Below are 19,938 nucleotides of genomic sequence, written 5' to 3' on the forward strand. Positions count from 1 at the left end.
AGTGCATACAGAACATTACAGTGAGACACAGAATATAAAACAAGGTAAGAGTATAAATAGACATACAAATAATAGGACATATAACAAAATGGCGTATGTACATATGCAGGTGGTAATGTATGTGCAAGGTAGGGGTATGAACAGTTATTGAATTAAATATGTGAATTTACATATGTACATGAGGTATTTACATTATTGCACTATGGGGGAGTCCGTTGTAGTTTCCTTCTGTCTGATTTGGTGGCTGAACCAAACCAGTCAATTATAGATGTACACAGGACAGACTCAATGACAGCTGAGTAAAACTGTGGCAGCCTTCTTCACAATGGAGTCTATGTGGAAGTCCCACTTCAGGTCCTGAGTGATGTTAGAGACCAGAAACCTGAACATCTCCACTTTTTTGAGCTTGTTCAGCTTAAGGTTGTTTCGACTGCACCAGACAGCCAGCTGATCAACCTCCTGTCTATATGCAGACTTGTGACCATTGCGTTTAAGGCCAATGACTGTGGTTTCATCTGCAAACTTTAGCAGCTTGACAGTGGGATCCTTTGCAGTGCAGTCATTTGTGTATAGGGAGAAGAGCAGTGGAGAGAGAATGCATCCCTGAGGAGAACCAGTGCTAACTGTGAGGGTACCAGATGTGAGTTTATCCAGTCTCACTAGCTGCTGCCTGTCTATCAGAAAGCTGATGATTCATCGACAGATTGGGGTGGGCATGGAGAGCTGGGTCAGTTAGGTTGAGAGAAGATCGGGCATGATGGTATTGAAGGATGAATTGAAGCCCACAAATAGGATCCTTGCATAAGTCCCAAGTGTGTAGAGGTGTTGCAGGATATAATGTAGTCCCATATTGACAGCAAAATCCACAGACCTTTTGCTCTGAGAGCAAACTGAAGGGGATCCAGCAGGGGTCCAGTGATGTACTTCAGGTAGGTCAAAACCAGTCTTTCAAATGACTTCATAACCACAGACATGAAGGCAACAGGTCTGTAGTCATTAAGTCTGTGATTTCCGGAATGATGGTGGAGTGTTTGAAGAAGCAGGGAACTTCACACTGCTCCAGTGATCTATTGAAGTTATGTGTGAAAATGAGAGCCAGTTGGTCAGCACAGACTTTCAGACTGGCAGGTGAAACACCGTCTGGGTCTGAAGCTGTCCTTGACTTTTGTTTCCAAAAGACACGGCACACATCCTCCTCACAGATCATAATAGCAGATTGAGTAGTAGGAGGGGGGGGGGGTCCGTGAGATGTAGGTGTGTGTGTGAAGTGAAGATCAGAGCGAGGGAGGGGTGTGAAACTGGGCTTTTCAAACCTGCAGTAAAACACATTCAGTTCATCAGCCATTAGTTGACTCTCTACAGAGTGAGGGGCAGGTGTCTTGTACTTGGTGATGCTATTCAGGCCTTTCCAAACAGATGCAGGATCGTTTTTTGAAAACTGATTTTTCCGCTTTTCAGAGTAGCTTCTTTTAGCCTTTCTGATTCTCTAAGTCAGTGTGTTTCTGGCCTGGTTGTACAATATTTTATCCCCACTTCTGTAAGCATCCTCTTTGGCATGACAAAGCTGTCTGAGTTTTCCTGTAAACCATAGTTTATTGTTATTGAATAATACAAATATCCAAGAAGGGATGCAAATATCCTCACAGAAACTGTTATAAGATGTCACAGTATCTTTGAGCACATCCAGTCCTGTGGCTGCAGATTAAAAAACACTCCAGTCAGTGCGGACAAAGGAGGCTTGTAGTTCCAGCTATACTACATTAGTCCATCTCTTTAAAGTCCTTACAAAATGCTTAGCTGATTTATGTTTCTGCTTGTAGGTCGGGAGAAGATGAACCAGACAGTGATCAGAGAGTCATAAAGTTGCACATGGGATAAAGCAATATGCATCTTTGTGAGTGAGTCCGGGTGTTGTTGCACCATGTCTGTGATGTGATCAGCCAGCTGTTGCAACGCTGCATTCCTGCATGCTTGTGGCAGGATATAAACACTCACCAGAATGAATGAGAGACACTCCCGTGGTAAGTAGAAAGGCCAGCACATCTTCTTCAACGCTGTTACATTTGTACACCAACTTTCGTTGATGTAAAAGCATATTACAACGCCTCTCATTTTCTCCAATGATTCCACAATGCGATCCGCTCTGAACCGCTGGAAGCCCGGTAGATGAAACGCGACATGATGATGATGGCTTCATTCAGCCAGGATTCCGTAAAACACAGAGCAGCAGAGTTAGAAAAGTCCTTATTTGTTTGAGTGAGCAGAAGCAGTTCGTCTATTATGTTGGCGAGTTAGCAGACATTCGCCAGATGAATACTCAGAAGCGGAGTCCTAAAACTGCATTGACGAATCTTCACACGCACACTGGCTCACTTCCCTCACGTGTGTCTTTTGGATCGCATGTAGAGCATCGCTGCACCTCCAACTAAGATGTCTAATAAAATGTCCAAATAATCAAACACTGCCAAAAAATCAGGTATTCCCTTCCAAATATTTAGCAATTCATCCCTGATGAAACTGATTGTGAAAGAATGACAAAAAACATGACAAAAAAAACAAAAGTATCAAAAACGCTATAGAGCTCCACCCTGAAATGCCATTATCTGCGCCATCTTGAATGCTGAGGCACAGGTGTTGAGTTAAAACATCAATAAACACAGATACACATTTTCAAAAGAGTGCAGGTTTTAAGGTTTGAGATTTCTCTCTTTGTACAGTACCATTAACATCGTCTTGCTAATGTGCTTTACTTGCATTACAACTACATTAAAATGACACAATTATAGTAATTAACAGACAAGGTATTTCTGTTTGCTCATATTATTGATTGTGTGTGGGGGGGGGACTTGTTGAGTAAAATGAACAATGCAATACAATAGTTGTAGCAGCAATATCAATCTACTATCTAATGCCACTAAAACAGTTTTAAAGCAGGAAAACATTTAGCTTTTTAGACCTAAAATTACCGCAATGTCCAAAACATAAAGGGTTTGACAACTGAATAATAATGATCAAAATTATACCAAAAGAAAATCATTATTTGTCTTAAGGAGATCCCTGCTTTGTTCTTACTGTCATCATATTAAGTTTAAATACCTGCATTCCTTTACGAGGACAACAAGACAGCTCAAACACTAAACAATGTTTTTCTTTCACTAAAATAAAGTTGGCAATTTAAGTTCTCAAATGGGTGCTATATTTCAATATTAGTCACATTTTAACTTCTCCCCTGGGATATCTTCCCACAGTAATGCTGAGTTTTCAACCTCTGTAAAAATAAAACATTTGCATATTTGCACAGATCTGGTTTACAAACCATAAAAATAGATTACCCTCAAATTTAACCTATTCTTTGCCCTAAACATCTTGCAGAAACCATACAAATATGTCCATGTCCATTGATCCCAAACATGCCCTGTATGCTAAAGTGGCAGTGTTATGACAAATCTGCCACATGATCTGCCACACAGTTCATGTTAAGATTCTTCTTTTTAAGAAAATATTATTTTAAAGGAATATATCAATACAAGTTAAGCTCAATTGATAGCATTTGTGGCATAATGTTCATTACCACAAAAAAAATATTTTGACCTGTCTCTCCTTTTCTTTAAAAAAGCAAATAAGTAAGTGCTTAAATAAAATTATAAGCTTCACATTTCTGCTTTTGAACCTTCCTGTACTGTTTGGTCATTTTTGACCAAAATAACTTTTGCCATTTATTACTGAGCAGTAGAAAACCTGGTGAATTTTCCGCCACTTACCATCTGAACACAGACAAAAAATGTGTAATTGATCCGATAAGTCTAAGTGGCCGTAAATAAATGTGACACCTTTACGTTTTGCTCTAAGAATTTACTGACCATAGGAAATGAATGGGAAATACTAAAACACAGAGCCTTTTTTTTTATTGTAAAATACAATCTATAAATCTGTCACAGTGCAGAAAAAATCTGTCACAGTGCACATACCCCCACACACACACACAAATTATCTGGTGACAAAATGACACACAGCAATTTTTTAAATTGTATTAAGTAAAATCTATAAATGAGCCACAATAAAATGTAGAACACACACACAAACAGAAATGAGGGTGTGAGACCATGACACATCCACAATACAGAATATGCAAGCACACAGAATAAAGAACCAAGTCTTAGTGTGTGTGTGTGTGTGTGTGTGTGTGTGTGTGTGTGTGTGTGTGTGTGTGTGTGTGTGTGTGTGTGTGTGTGTGTGTGTGTGTTATGTTATGATCTCACCCCCTCATTTCTGTGTGTGTATTCTACATTGTTGCTGATTTATATTGTTTGTTTTAAATTGCACTGTGTTGATGTCTTCTCTTTGTAACACCATGGTCAGGTTTGACTGTAAACATAATGTAACATTACAGCAAAAACAGACACTTCAAAACAATGAAAAAAGAAATGCTAAACTTTGACATATAATAGTTTGCTAATGTCTAAATATATATCCAAATACATAACTTGTGATAAAATGTACAATTACTACACAGTAGGTGGCTGCATAGAACACTGCAGCCATCTAATGGTTATTATTGTCATAACATGAAAACATTAAGCTACAATTTTCTTGTTTCACAAGATAGCAGCAAACTGCCTCAATACATGATACATTTTCATATTTTCTTCATGTTTCTACTCATAGAAGTTTTTTACTGTAGTGAAATTACATAAATTTGATTATTTGCATATGCAAATGAATGGTGAAATTGAGCGTTTTACATGTAAATAAGATCCAAATAGCAAGTGCATGATTTTATTGTTATTAATTCAGGGAAGAAGAAATAGTATATTTTCTTTAAATAAAAGAAAGAAAGAAAGGGTTTCAATTGCACTGATGCGGATGAGCAAGTCTTTATTTTTGTGGTAATCAACATTATGCCTCAAATGCTGTCGATTGAGCTTGATTTGTATTGAACCCAGATTAAGAGTTCTAGAAATTTGTTTAAAATAAATTGAATTTAAATCATTATTTTGGGGGATTTTAAAATGTTTGTTAATACTGTTTGAGGCTTGTGTGATATACAGTTTATTCTGGCAAGTATACACATTCTGTGTCTGCAGTAGGCTATAAACCGCATTCCAACTCATCCTAACATTTAGGCTACACCTCTAGTCCCTAATTCGTCTTTTTTTCTTCTTCTTTTTTTAAACACAGTCAGCCATGCTATTGCACTTTGCCATTGATTTCTGTATAATATACCTGATGTGTCCTGTTTAATTTTTCACGCCATCTAAAATGCAGCGGATTGAACTAAAGTCTCGTGTAACTGTCCATTCCCTGCTCCGCACATCGAGTCAATCCTATTCCTTATTTGGATGTCAAGTGCAGCGTAGAGATGAGCAGAGCTCGTCTGGCAATTCATGTACAGTTCTTTTCTTGCGGAATGCAGATTCGTAACATATATCAAAAGGAATCGCAATTTTCACCACTAACATCCCATAATATGTCAATTATAACACTACATAAAATAATAATAATAACAACACCAGTGCTCAACTGAAAGACTAACACACTTCTGCAAAGCATTGCAAATTTGTCTGCAATGGATGGCCGCTGGGGATAATATGCCCTAGGGCAAATAACATAGTAACCACGCAAACTTTCAATTTGAGTGTCATGTGAATTATTATGTAAATAATACGAGAACGCAGTGTGCCATACCTTGCTAAGTAAGTAGTCCAGGTTTCCGTATTAATAATGCTGCTACTGCTGCTGCTGCTGCTGAACGTTGCACAATTGAGAGACCGTCACTGCACGCTGCGAGCCCATGCGTGGAGTCTTTCGCGTTGTCATTACAATACACCACGAACACTGCTTTTACTAGAGCGGGTGGAGAGGGGCGTTCCGCAGAGGCACATGCGTGTTTACATTGCATAATAATGAAACCTAATGTGTGCCTACCATGAAACTTTTACAACACCAAACATATGAAGTCAATTCAATAGCATTATCAATAATAATGATAGCTATTAATAATCTATTTAGCCTATACCTCATTATTTCAATATTTCCTATTATTAGCCTACAGGAGGCAAATTTCTTTACTTTAACAATGTAAAAATATACTTTTCGTATTTCGTATTGAAATCACCTTAATATACTATGATTGTTAATATTGATATGAGCACTTTTGACTAAGTAATTAGCAAATATTAAGAAACTTTGCGTCAAACCAGAGGATGAAACTTGCTTGATGTGGATCTGGTAATTATATAAAATATCCGAACTTCCCCAAAAAATATCCACTAGAGGTCACTAATTACCAACGCACCCTTGCGGATTTATCTTCGATTAAATGAATGACAATGCTGTGAAAATCAAGAAAAAATCAAGAAAGGTGGTGTAGTGGTCTAAGCACATAACTGGTTATCTGGTAATCAGAAGGACACTGTTTCAAACCCCACAGCCACCACCATTGTGTCCTTGAGCAAGGCACTTAATTCCAGGTTGCTCCAGGGGGATTGTCCCTGCAATAAGGGCTCTGTAAGTTGCTTTGGATAAAAGTGTCTGCCAAATGCATAAATATATAAAATTAAAATCCTAATTCCATGTAGACAAAATCACACATGCTGATTGTGTTTATTATTATCTTTATTTAATACTCGTGTGTTTAATATCCTGCATGTTATATGACACAAATTCAAAACAGTTCATATTTTATTTTCAGGTTTATCAATTCTCCACTCCAGGCAAAGGCAGAACAAAATACAAGTTATAAAGAAAAATGTATAATCATCATCATAGTTTAACTAACGTGAACACTAACACACACACACACACACACACACACACACACACACACACACACACACACACACAGTCCTTCGTTTTCTTCACACTGTGCATTCACACATTTTGTACTGTTAAATGCACCCCTTTCATTTTCAGCTTTGTTTCATTCACAGTGCTCAGCTTTAAATATATACAGTCATAAGCAGAGTATGTGTGAGGCTTGGCAAGTCTGACCACAGGCATGATGTTCATTTTAATGCTTATAAGTAATTGATCTGAAATTATTGTTGCCCCTGCTGAATAACACTGCTCGTAGCTGCACCTATAAACAGTCTATGATCAGTTTCCCCACCTCATATACAAACTTCAGTTACTATCATAGAAGGAAAGTTGACTCTAGATCAGTGGCTGTGGCCAAATTTATCTTAAAACATAAGTCACTGTGTTTATTTCTGAAATAATTAAACATTTTAAAACAAATATATTTAAAAGTAAATTAACATTCTTAACCCTTTCATGCATGAATTATGACAACCTTAGTCAGGAATTTTTCCCAATTGTTTTTAATCATCTTTAGGCATATAATAAAAATTTTACATCATTGTTTAAATACACACATTTTTCAAAGAGTTGTGTATATGTCCACTCAGGTGGACAGCATGTGTTTGGGATGTGACAAAATAAGAACCTGGTAAACCAATGAACAAAATGATATGTTATGCTGTTAAAACTAACGTGTCTTCTTATACTGCTCAATACAATGCAAACACATTCTGCATCCTCAACTCCCTCTTTGGTAACATAAAGTAACTACTAAGGAGTATTACAATTGTACATTTTTTGAAGTATTGCATTTATTTTTGGAGGAAATTATGGTAATTGCTCCACTATCTTGTAGGCCTTTCTATCTCGAACTGCACTTGAGATCTACAAAATAAAAAGACACTAACTGTTACTCACATAACGGAACTAATCTGGACAAAATGTTGTTTTTGCCACATAAACTGCAAGTTACATTCTAAAAACATAAATCAATTGATTATAGACCAAAATGTACTGCAGATGAAGTATTTTCAAGAACAACTCAGTCGCAGAAATAGAATGAATTGTAGTTGACATAGCCAACACTGCATGTTGTCCAATTTAGTGGACATATTATTAATTGTAATTTCCTCCAAAAATAAATGCAATACTTCAACAATGTTACAGTTGTATTACTTCTTAGTAGTTACTTTGTTACCAAATTGTATTTACTTGCGAGGGTCTCCTTCTATCGAAGGATTGGCAAGATATTCCTGCGCTAGCCGTCTTGGATATGAGAACATTTTGTTGCACTTACAACGGCTGGCCAGAGGGTGGCAATGTATGGGATGATGCAATAGCGTCCACTGAAGTGGCTGATATGCAACTAGACCTTCTAAACCCATGCATACACAAGAAAACAGGTTTTAATAGCTGTCCACTGTAGTGACCACTATGCCTGAAAGGGTTAAGGGGTTTACAGCTTTGAAATAAACTAAGCAAAATTGCTACTGCATATTGATCTCATAAATGGGCGAGCAGTTATTTAGCGATTTCTATGAATCGGATAGCATTACCCTGCAGTTCGTTCACCCCACGCCTATGTACAGTATACACTATATATTGTAGCCAGCAGTGAAGTGCATTCAGGAATACATATGTTCAAAACAGAGAAAACTAAGCAACTTGAAAAATCTGATCTGCACTGTTCACAGCCAACACAGTGCTTACAGTAATTTGACAGAGTGCAAAAAAAGTAGTTCAGTTCTTGAGTATGCTGTTTGCTATAACTAATGGTACTCAGAATGCACACACTGAAAAGCTGTTTGTTAACCAAGCAACCACATCAGAGGACTCCTAAACATACTGCATTCCTATTCCCTTCAGCAGAAGACTTTTCATAAATTAACACATATAATCGATAATGGTTGATTTATTGAAAGTCTGTCTTGTTTATTTCTCAAACCCTTGAAAAACATGCACTGGACACTGATCCATTGTCTTTTGCCCCATCTTGCAGATACTTTTAAAGATCTCAATTTGAAAGGCTTGACACCAAATTTACACAGTCATGCAGATCGAAAGCCACCCATTTTGAAGTAGACCATCACCACGTCCGTCTCGGTATAGGTGGAGGCATGGGACTTTGAGGAGGCACCTGAGGAACAGGACGGGCAGGAGTTGACACATAGCGCTCATTTAGTGTGCTCTCCAGGTTCCTAAAACACAGCGGTTTAAATTTTTTATTAAATCTTGACAACTAGTGAACAATTAATTTTCTCAGTGAGCTCCATTCAATCTTAATTTTGTAGATAATTTCAGCTTTTTCAGCCTATTTTTTTGTTTTGTTTTTGTAAACCTGATACTTAAAAACAATGTAAGATTAAAATTTGAAAATCTTTCTTTGGTGCTGTAAGCAATTTTAGCCATTCAAAAATTTCCACAAGCTGAGCTGTTGGATTAGCCATGCCCCCTTTTTCCAAAACCCAGCACTCATACATAACCACATGAGATTTATATAGACCACCATCGAGCAGACTCGTCTGTCAAAACCAACAGCAGCAAAATATCGCCCTCAACTGACAACTGTAATGAATAACAAGGCATTAAAATGGCACAATGCCTCAATAATTCGCTGCAACTACAATACTATGTAAATATGCTAAATGACTGTCAGGCAGAAAGTTGCAGAGACCATGGCTCGCAGACACATTTCTGTTTGCTGTTTACAGAGTCTAGTGCTGTCACAGTGACAGGTGAGATACCTCACGACACTTATTTCATTAATTTCTTTCAGGGAGCAAGACAATTTTTTTTTGCATACCTTTCCATGAAAAAAATCGCTTACAATTGATAGAATGTTAAAAATTAAAATTCAGTAATTTTTTACTCACCCCTGTGTTGTTACAACTTCATATGACCTTCTTTCTCTTAACACAAAGTGAGAAATTGTGAAAAATGTTGTGCTCAGTGATGTCACACAATGGCAGTTTATGGTGACTACATCTTCAAGCTTCAAAAGGACACAAAAGCATAATTCAGAAGACTAATAAATAATTCTATGAGACTCATGATTGTTATGAATGAAAAAAATAAGGTTTGGTGAGAAACAAACTGAAATCAAATGTACTGTATTATTTAGTGAAACTGTTGACGGACCGTTGATCTCCTGTGCACGTTCATGATAGGGCATGAGAGCAACAGTTCATGCAGCCCCCTCGCAACATGAGGCATTCAAGCGAAAACTCGTTTATCTAAAAAAACAGTTCCGCCACAGCGATAGTGACATCAGAACACAACACAACTGCACAAAAACCAGAGAACAGAATAGATACATTTCTATGCTAGCCTTATTTTTTGAACCGGAGTCCTCAATCGAAGAGAGAGATGTCATCTATTCTCTATTCTGAACTGGTGAGTATTTGTGACAGGCCTGATGGGAGTGAAAACTCCGCAAAAACATTTGGTAGGTTTAACATTCTCTGCTAAAGTCAAGCAGTTTTTAACCGGCTCATGAGATACTGGCTTTATTATACTGTTATGTTTTTGGACTGGTGCTAGTTAACAGTGGATGGAGTTACCCGGCGCGATGTCGAAAATAAAAAAAACAAGCGATCGATGCTATAAATAGAAAATCAGGTTTGGACATGGTGTAACTTCTGTTTTTCCGTTTGATTTCCATAAGACTGGGCATAGAAATGGATTTGTTCTTTGACTACAAACTCTTCAGACATGTTAGGTAAGTTTTGTTCTATGGTTTTTGTACAGCTGTGTTGTGGTGTGTTGTCACTATTGCTGTGGCGGACCTGTTTTTAGATAAACTAAATGAGTTTTCGCTTGAACACCCCAGTGTCTTGAGGGAGCTGCGTGAACTGTTGCTCTTGTGCCCTATCATGAACGCGCACAGGAGAACAACTGTCAGTCAACAGTTTCACTAAATAATACAGTACATTTGATTTTGGTTTGTTTCTCAACAAACATTATTGCATGCTTTCATAATAATCATGAGTCTCATGGAATAATTTATTAGTCTTCTGAATTATACTTTTTTGTCCTTTTGAAGCTTGAGGAGGTAGTCACCATAAACTGCCATTGTATTTTTTTCTTCTGTGTAAAGAAAAAGAAAGAAAGTCATATGGGGTTATAACAACACATGGGTGAGTAAACAATGACTGAGATTTCATTTTTGGGTGAACTATCCCTTTAAGCATTTATCATGAAATACCAGCTGAGTTCACGTGTTCTTCTTCTCTCCATGTCTCATGCAATATTAATCCTCTGGTATTTGTTTATATTAAGAGTTTTTGAAGATGTAGCACATTCTAAAACTCACCTCTTCACAAGATTTAAAGCTTGATGTTGATATGCATGATACAATTACTGATGGAAAGTTAGGTTAAGCAAACTCTGAGTTTGTGGTTGGAAGTTTTGCGAATGATGCTGAATTTGTCACATCGGGAGGTCTGGGGTTTCATATTTGAACCACCTTTGCTTCACCTACAAATATTTATCAAGTCATCTGGTACATCACATGCAGTGAAACCTTTCGAAAATAAAACTAGTTTAAGCCACAATCTCTCTATTAACACTTTCCATCTAAAGACTCACTGACTCACAACATGGCTCCTGCTATTAATTCATTTTTGAAGAGTAGATACAAGAGCACTTCACAGTACTGCCCTAACAAGACTAGAAAACATGTCTGTCTTTACTGATCATATACAGTTGTTATCAGTTATTTTGTATGCCATTTTAAACACTTACAGCTCTGTTATGCGTGGTGGGACTCTGGGAGGAGGGAGAACTGGTGGAGTATCCACAATGGGGTGGGGAGTCCGTGGCGGAAGCGGAATATCTGGAGGCTCCTTAAATCATTCAAGTAAACACATTTAAATAGAAAAACAAATGTAAAGGTTTACAAAATATATAAGTGTGTACTGCAATTTCTTATATGGTTGTTTTAAAGAGCCCATATTATGTTCATTTACAAGTTCATCATTTTATTTTCGGGGGTCTACTAGAACAGGTTTTCATGCTTTAATGTTCAAAAAACATAATTTTTCTCATACTGTACATTGCTGCAGCACCTATTTTCACCATACACATAGTGCATCTAAGTTAGTCATCTTTTGCTGGAATGGGAGTAGCCAAACTTTTGTCGCCTAAGCTATGAATGGAGAATAGAGGCTTATTCCCGGTTGGATATTACCGGGGGTTTAGAGAGTTAGTGAGCAAGTTAGCCTTGGACTACTGTGGATAGCGGCCGTCATATTACAGCTTGTAATTATAAGTAAACCTCCTCACTTCACCACTGATAAAGACTCTTGAGAGCGACAATTTTGTTATTTATTATTTTGTGGTTGTGGTTTTACTGCTGAAGTATAGTGGTAAAAATTATTTTTAACCATGGATTCTTCAATTCGTTTGCCTTTGGAAGTCCAAACATTGAGGTTTGCTTTCGCAGTGAAGAAAACAGCATCCTCTCGACATGGCGACAACACTAATACAACTCATCCTGGCCTCGGCTATAACTACGTTTGTTTGAGGGCAGGCCAATGTAGCCCTTAGGTGGGCATTATGCAAATGTGTTACATAGTGACATAGCTATGTCACGGAAGTAATGGCTGGACTGCAAACCAGGCATTTCAGGCAGTTTAGGAGCAATTTTTTCTGTGGGAGAGAGTAACTCCCTTTAGCGTGGACTTTGTGCTTTGTAACTTTGCAGACATTTTACATGCACAAACAGCTATATTACATACTATAGGAAAGGTAAAATCACAAAAAGCATAATAGGGCCTCCTTAAATTTTTCTTTATTGCAAATATTTTGATGCAAATACATGGAATTCATTTTCTACTTTAACATGATCTGTACACTTTCACCAGATGAAATATGTTTTATTTGTTTTTGTGTATTATAACAATATAGTTTAGGACCTTGATTCAGAACAACACGGTTGTTAATAGAGCTTATTTATATTTATCATAATCATCCAAATGCTTGAGAATAATTATGAAAGAAAATAAGTTTACCTCACATTCGCCATCTGCCCCACTGCTGCTGCTGACATTACTCTGAATGCTCAATCTGTGACTGCCACTACCTACTCAGGTCAAATGTTTGGAATTACATTGTTGAAATGTCATACAATTGTGAACATCCAGAGTTCTGTGACTAAGAAAATAGTACACCCAAAACTAAATATTCAGTTTTTTCCCTCACTATCATGTCTTTCTAAAGTCTTTTTTCTTATACAAAACACAAAAGGAGTTTTTTTTTTTTTCTTTTCAACACTTTTCAAGACTTTCTTTCTTCAGTGAACATAAGTTAGGCAGACTAACATTCTGTGTAATATCCCGTTTTGTGTTCCATGGAAGAAAGAAAGTCACACAGGTGTGGAAGAATATGAAGGTGAGTAAATGATGAGAGTATTTTTGGGTGAACTATACCTTTGAGTTTTAAGACAGTTTACAGATGCACCACACCCCCCCTCACAAAAAGCCCCCCATAAAAGCCATGTTAATTATCTCCAGTCTCCGCTAAAACCCATATCTGGTAATTCTACCAAAATAAATCTTAAGAATGGGCTGTTGTATCTACACCATTGTTGCAACAACATTATTGCATGACATTGAATAAGTTATTTATTACATACTTGAAGTGCTGGAGGTGCTTATTGTCGGCCAGGTTCCTCTCTGCAGCGGTCTACTAACAGGAGGGGGTTGGGTAACCAAACGAGGTGCTGGTTCATACACCGAACAATTCATGTTCACTTGAGGACCCCACTGAGTGTTTGTTTGCATTGGTGCTGTAATCATAAGCTCTAATGGTACAAACACATGTAAAACTGATGAAAAAACAGAGAGCTTGTTTTCTGTCATATGTACTGTAAAAAAATTAGTTTTGTTGTCAGATTTGCTATAATAATTGTGGGTAATTCTTTACTAATGTAGGTTCCATTCATTAACATTATTTAATGCATTAAATATCATGAACTAACTATGAAAAATATATTTTTACAGCATTTATTTATCTTAGTTCATGTTAGTTTGTAAAACTACAATTGTTTGTAGTTAGTTCATAGTGCATTAAATATAATGTTAACTAATGCAATCTTTGATTTAAAAAATGTATTAGTATATGTTGTAACTAAAATTAACCAAGATGAATAAATGCTGTAAAATATTGTTCATTGCTAGTTCATGTTAACTAATGTTGTTAACTAATGAAACATATGGAACCTTATTGTAAATTGTAACCAAATTCTGTCAAATTCTGTTACTGAAAAATTATTGTACTTCATAATGCACTCCATGTTAGCTGCATATAAGTATATTGTATATGCTGGTGTCCATAATCCAATTCTGATTTAATACATTTTAAAGTATAATTCATATTATCAACATAACAATTTGAGTGAAACCCTTTTGGTACAGTATGTCCCTCATAAAACCTGATGATCCATGTTATCTCAGCATGATTTCAGAATATTCTAAAGAGCATCTTGTGTGTTTCAATCTGACTTATGAATTAACATGGTCAATTTCACAAATTTTCGCAGTTGAATACTGACCTAGAAATTTGGATTTTTTGCAGAATTGCAAAAATGTCTAATTCATATTACATCACAACATCAGTTTACATTTTTTTCAATACCCTAAAATGTAATGTTTATTTCCAGTTTTTTTAAATAAGATTTTGAATGCCAGATTTGGACTAATACTTTTGAACCCCACTGTATATGGGTAAAATCCATGTGAGGGAAAAGTGTCATAAGTCTCCTTACCACTTGTCCCTTTGTCTCTACAGCGCCGAGTGATGCTGTTTCTTAATTTCTGTAAATTGTCCTTGAGGTATAAAGATATACATTTTTAAGGTTAAAAGTTGCTGTTGTCACAGGAACTGAAGGAACCACACAAAAAGAGTAAAAAAAATAAAGCTTTTTAACAGCTTTCTATTTCAACAATTATAATGGCTTTATTTACCTGTTGAAAACGGAGGGAGTGTGACCTTTTATTTTGATCAACCTGCCAAGCCTTGAATTCCTCCACTGCTTCTTCAACAGTAAGCTCACCCACCTTGACCCTCTCCTGCAGTGAGATTAGCTGCCTCTGTCCAGGGGTCTTCATGCCTGCAAAGGGGTCATGGTGACTGCTCATGTCCATGTCTCGCATCAGTTGCACAGGTGCTGGAAGAACGGGGAAGGACATTTATGTTCAACTGTCACAATTCAGTCTCACATTCTACTATTCAAACATTCAATTTAATGAAGCCATATCTATTTCATATATATATATATATAAAAAATTCCCATTCTATATGGATCTCATTTAGGCTCAAAACACTTTCATACCTAAAGAATCTCTTTCTGGCTGTTTGCTTAGTGAGTATACAGGCTCCTTGGGGCAAAACACTGTAAAAAATGAAAAATTCATTAAGCAAAAACATTGCAGTTGTGAATCTTAAAAGAGACTGCTTTATACTGTCAACAACTTGAAGTGTTAGTGAGGAAAATTAGATCAGCTATGCCTGAACTATGGTTTCACTGTGGTTGACATGATGAACTTTTGGTTTCTACACTGCAAAATAGTGTAAAAATGCTACAGAAATAACATTTTAATTGATTAACAAATATTAACTGTAAAATATACAGTAAAATGTTTTAATATATTTTAAGTCAATACAGTAGTTTTTACAATAAAATTATGTAAAAATTAAATAATTTAAATGTAAAAAGAACAATTTTCCTGTATAATTAATGGTAAAAAGAACAGGAGTACATGTACTTTTTTTACAGTAAATTATTGTTAAAATTACAGTAAAAAACAGTAATCGGTCATTCCCACAATTCCCTGCATGACCCATTACATTTCATTATATGTTATGGGAATAGTTATGTTTCTTCTTGTTTTTAATATCAGTTACTTACACTGGGGTGTTCTGTGTTATATTTGATGTAGTTTAGTTAATGTTTACTGCATTATTTAAATCTCATATGTGTTACCATGATGGTGTTTGTGTGAGTGACACTGAGCACTGTCTCTACATGTTTATTGGTTATTGCTCCTGGAATAGGCACTACTGATGAACTTCATGTCATCATGTGCCCTTCTGTAGTCACTACGGTGATTAACAAATACCTCATAAAGTAAACAACAGATTTTTACAGTTTAAGAAGGCATGTTAATTTTATTTTTTACTGTAAATTTAACAGAATTTGTTTTTACAGTGCCAGCGTGTAAATTACAACCATTTTAAACTGTAAAATGTACAGGTTATGTAAAGTGGTTTACATTTAACTGTATTTTTTACATAATTATTCTGGCAACCACAGCTGCCAAATATTTTTTGTTAAAACAACAGAATTATTTTTACAGTGTACCTTTGGAAATGTAGGTTGTATTCTCTTCAGGCTCAGGCAGATTGAGTGGCCGTGGAATTGGTGCAGGTGGGCGGTTGAGAACTTCAGGAGTAACGCTAAAAGGAGGCTCCACGGTGTCATAAATTTTATCAATGCAGCACGTGTTATACGGGTCCTCCTCCATTTCACCATAGGTTTCCAGATCAAGGCCCATGTCATGGTATTCATCGCCATCCATGCCAGGATATCCACCATTGGTTGAATTGTGATTCAAGGATTTTATATGAGTTTTTTCCGGTTTTGCTAAAAGAGACTTCAAGACTTAGTAGGATAAGAGTATGTCACTTTGGTTTTTAAATTTAGAAGTAATGGTGTCATATTATTTGTCAATCTATAAAAGGTCTAAAAAATGGTTCATAACATACAGTAGTCTGTATGAGTACCATTCACCAGCAAACAACTGCTTCAAAGTTCCAAAAAACCTCAGCAAACTGAGGTTCAAAGTTACACAAAAGCAGAATAAGGTTCAGTATAGCTAGGCCATTTGTCTAATCTAATCTAATTTTGATTGATTCCCCATTTCCTTTGTTACAATGCAAATATATGGATTATATTGTGGGCCTTCATAATGAATATTGCCTTCTGGGAGATGTTTCAAAATAATTAAAATATAGAAGTAATTACATGACGATATGAGGCCTGGCGGACATAAACAACTGTCAAGACCATTGTTTAATATTGTTGTACCTTTAAAAAAATTTCTCAGCATTGTATCTTCAGGGTTGGAGTCCTCCAAAGTACTTTCTGAGTCCTCATCTGTACAAATATGGATTGTATATACATATTTTATTACACTTTGTCTCAACATCTTAAATGTATTTATCTGCCATTTGTCATGAGCATTTTCATTGATACATATTGTTGGGTTAGCAGTTTAGTTTAGCAGTTCAGTGATAGCATTAGGCGGTACTTCAACAATTATACCTCCAAATAATAATATGTTTTAATATCCTTCAGCAATGTTCCTGGGCAAAAAAACTATACACTAGAGATCTGAATGAGAGTGCCATACACAAACCCATATCAGGATCCAGTTTCATCATACACTCGTAAATATCCTCACTATCCCCATAATCTGTGATGAAATTGTGGGAAGCTGTCAACATATCTTCATAGACATCTTCACTTTCAGGGGTGGTCTGGGACTCCTCCACGTGGGCCTTCACTAAGTCCACTGTCTCCTGGTTGGTTTAATTAAACAAAATATATTTTGCATAAATAACTATCATTATTGCTATGTTTTCACCTTGAAACATAGGGCATCCAAGAAAATTACTATAAGCAATAAGTAATCCACAAATATTGCCACATAAATTGAATGTAAATTATTAACAGAGCCTATATAACACAATTATATTATTATATTTCCATTACCAAAATTCCATGCAATGAATATTCATTTTGCATGCATTGATGTTATCAGTTGCAAAAGTTATCATGTACTCAAAACCTATAGCCAAATCTTCATAAAACATGTAGTCAATGAACTCACAACATATTCATCCATAAACTGCCTTAAATCGGAGAAGTTACTCTTTTCTGCCAGCGTGTTAGGGTAATCTCCATCTTTGTTCATCACACTGTAGGCCTGCAAGGCTCCAGGGCACCGCATTAACAAAGATGTCAATTTTTTAAACCCATACTTTGCCGAGAAGTGAAGCAGTGTTGGGAGTTCAATGTCACGGTGATCTAAATAGCAAAAACTATAAGTTAACTGATTTTGTCACTTTCCTCCATTATTTTGAAAATTAAAAAAAAAATGTTTCCTGCTTTTGAGATAATTAACCATCCACCATTCTGGTAAGCCACTAGACCCTTAATAGACTCTTACTGTGACTCATAAATACAAAAAATAATTAATAATTAATTTCTGACATCTTCCATTATTCCAAATTTCAAGCCAAATCCCAAATAATTTTGAAAGGTGAAGTCTTTGATCATTTTGATTCACATTCCAAAAAAACTATGTTTTTTCAAAACAGCCTCTGCAAGCAAATAATTTTGACATCTGACAAACACAAGAAAAGCATTCCTTTATTGACGAATAAGAAATAAATCCAGCTAGAACCGATCAACATATTCTTAACTTTGTGTTGTAATCCAATCTACTTTCATAATAAGTAAATACAACATGTGCATTAAAATCACTTACTTGCTGGTGTTGTCTCCTGTGCAATTTGACTAATTCCAAACACTTGTGATCCATTCAGAGGCATTCGTTCTTTGAGAGAGTCTGTAAGCAAATTATCCAGGGACTCGGGTGCATTTGATGTGATATCAAATGCCTGAAAATTGAATATCACAGATTTAAAATCTTTTGTTAAATAAAAAAAGAAAGAAAGATCCATATATATAAAAGTTATAAAAGCAAGTTTGAAGCATAAATCCCTTTATGACAGGATTAAAAGGTGCACAGGAAACATTATTGTAAAAATGTCTACACAAAATAAATGTTAAAAAATTTTTTTATTTACTGCATTGTAACTTTTTCAAATGACTTTTATTGTTATTGACTAATTAATGAATTACTATGTAAAGAATCTTGCAATACTGAGTTACTGAGTCAACCATACATCTGTCATTCAATAGCAGTCCACCTTTAAACCTTAGAACTCTGTCACAGAAACTTTTACATTTCTTCACTATGACAGGGACTTTGTATTTTACAGTATATTACCTTTTTTTATTGCAAGAAAGACTATTCTGTATGGTTGTTTTTGTTTTGCAGTTTCATCATTACCTGACACATGAACTGCATTGGATCAGTTGCTTTCTCTAGATATCTGCAAATTTCCTCCATTTCTGTGTAATACTTTACTGTCGTTGAGCAGATCACCGTTTCATTGTTATAAAGAGTTAATGATACATTTCCAGCTGGCATATCTAAATAAAGTCAAACAAAAAATACCAGACAAACTTTAGAAAACAAAAAACATTGATTAGAAAGAAAAAAACTTTAAAAAACAAAAAACAAACAAATGTTGTTTAGAAAAAAAAACACAACACAGATAAACTTTGGAAAAGAAACAAATGTTGTCAAGAAAACTACATTTTGTCAAAACCTCAAACACAATGCTTCTTTTATGGTCAATGACCACATTAACAGGAAACAATATGTAAATTCAGTTGAATGTGAAAAGTGAACTAAAGGAACTGACGTGAAAAGTTCCTCTTTCTGGAAAAGTTTTGTCTTACCAGGTGACTGTACAGTAATAATACACTCGTTTATAATAGTTCCAGGCATTCGTTTAGGTGTTGAGTCCTGAGAGTGAAACTCAACCTCCATGCTGCCCTCACCGGTGAATTTCTTTACCAAGATTATGTAAATATTCATGCGAGTCTATATAGGGACAGACAAATGATGGGAAAGTCATGAGATAATGTTGTGGTAGAGTAACTCAAGCTAATCTAAAGTTAGTCATAGACTTATGTTGATTCAACAAATTTCAGCAAATGCTTTTAAGTGAAATGCTGAATAAGCAATGAGCCAAGAGCTCATTTAAAGCCAAGAGCTCGTTTAAAGTTTAGAGCTATTAGTCAGTGTAAACTACTTGTATTTTCCAAATTTTTTATATTTTTACCACGTAATATTACAGAAGATAGTGTGTATTAAAAAAAAACAACAACAAAAAAACAGCGTTGACACATTTTTACCAAACCATCAAATGTCACTGCACTGTTTGCCCTATAAAAGCAACTTATCTTTCATTAAATTAAATTAAGCATTTAATTTAAGTATA

General features: G+C 35.8%; 2 protein-coding genes across 4 annotated transcripts in view; both read right to left on the bottom strand.

Moving 5' to 3' along the window:
• The window catches only part of LOC127660410 (sorbin and SH3 domain-containing protein 1), a 76,424-nt gene extending 70,604 nt beyond the window's left edge, over positions 1 to 5,820 (bottom strand). The window contains exon 1 of the mRNA XM_052150611.1: positions 5,686 to 5,820. The gene's annotated coding sequence lies outside the window, so the exon portion shown is untranslated. The remainder of the gene's footprint in view (positions 1 to 5,685) is intronic.
• Positions 5,821 to 6,609: 789 nt separating this feature from the next.
• pik3ap1 (phosphoinositide-3-kinase adaptor protein 1) overlaps positions 6,610 to 19,938 on the bottom strand; it is a 36,201-nt gene continuing 22,872 nt past the window's right edge. For 2 of the 3 annotated variants that reach the window (XM_052150461.1, XM_052150460.1), the window contains exons 4-17: positions 19,394 to 19,538; positions 18,939 to 19,081; positions 18,351 to 18,483; positions 17,691 to 17,887; positions 17,211 to 17,379; positions 16,886 to 16,954; positions 16,160 to 16,441; positions 15,131 to 15,190; positions 14,763 to 14,965; positions 14,564 to 14,624; positions 13,433 to 13,600; positions 12,810 to 12,880; positions 11,542 to 11,642; positions 6,610 to 8,996 (exon numbers count right to left, since the gene is read on the bottom strand). In XM_052150461.1, the coding sequence (XP_052006421.1) occupies positions 8,885 to 8,996; positions 11,542 to 11,642; positions 12,810 to 12,880; positions 13,433 to 13,600; positions 14,564 to 14,624; positions 14,763 to 14,965; positions 15,131 to 15,190; positions 16,160 to 16,441; positions 16,886 to 16,954; positions 17,211 to 17,379; positions 17,691 to 17,887; positions 18,351 to 18,483; positions 18,939 to 19,081; positions 19,394 to 19,538 (1,914 nt within the window). In that variant the 3' untranslated portion in view covers positions 6,610 to 8,884. The remainder of the gene's footprint in view (positions 8,997 to 11,541; positions 11,643 to 12,809; positions 12,881 to 13,432; positions 13,601 to 14,563; positions 14,625 to 14,762; positions 14,966 to 15,130; positions 15,191 to 16,159; positions 16,442 to 16,885; positions 16,955 to 17,210; positions 17,380 to 17,690; positions 17,888 to 18,350; positions 18,484 to 18,938; positions 19,082 to 19,393; positions 19,539 to 19,938) is intronic. The other variant, XM_052150462.1, reaches the window with a different exon arrangement.

Source organism: Xyrauchen texanus, chromosome 20, assembly GCF_025860055.1.
Source record: "Xyrauchen texanus isolate HMW12.3.18 chromosome 20, RBS_HiC_50CHRs, whole genome shotgun sequence".
NCBI classification, from domain to species: domain Eukaryota; kingdom Metazoa; phylum Chordata; class Actinopteri; order Cypriniformes; family Catostomidae; genus Xyrauchen; species Xyrauchen texanus.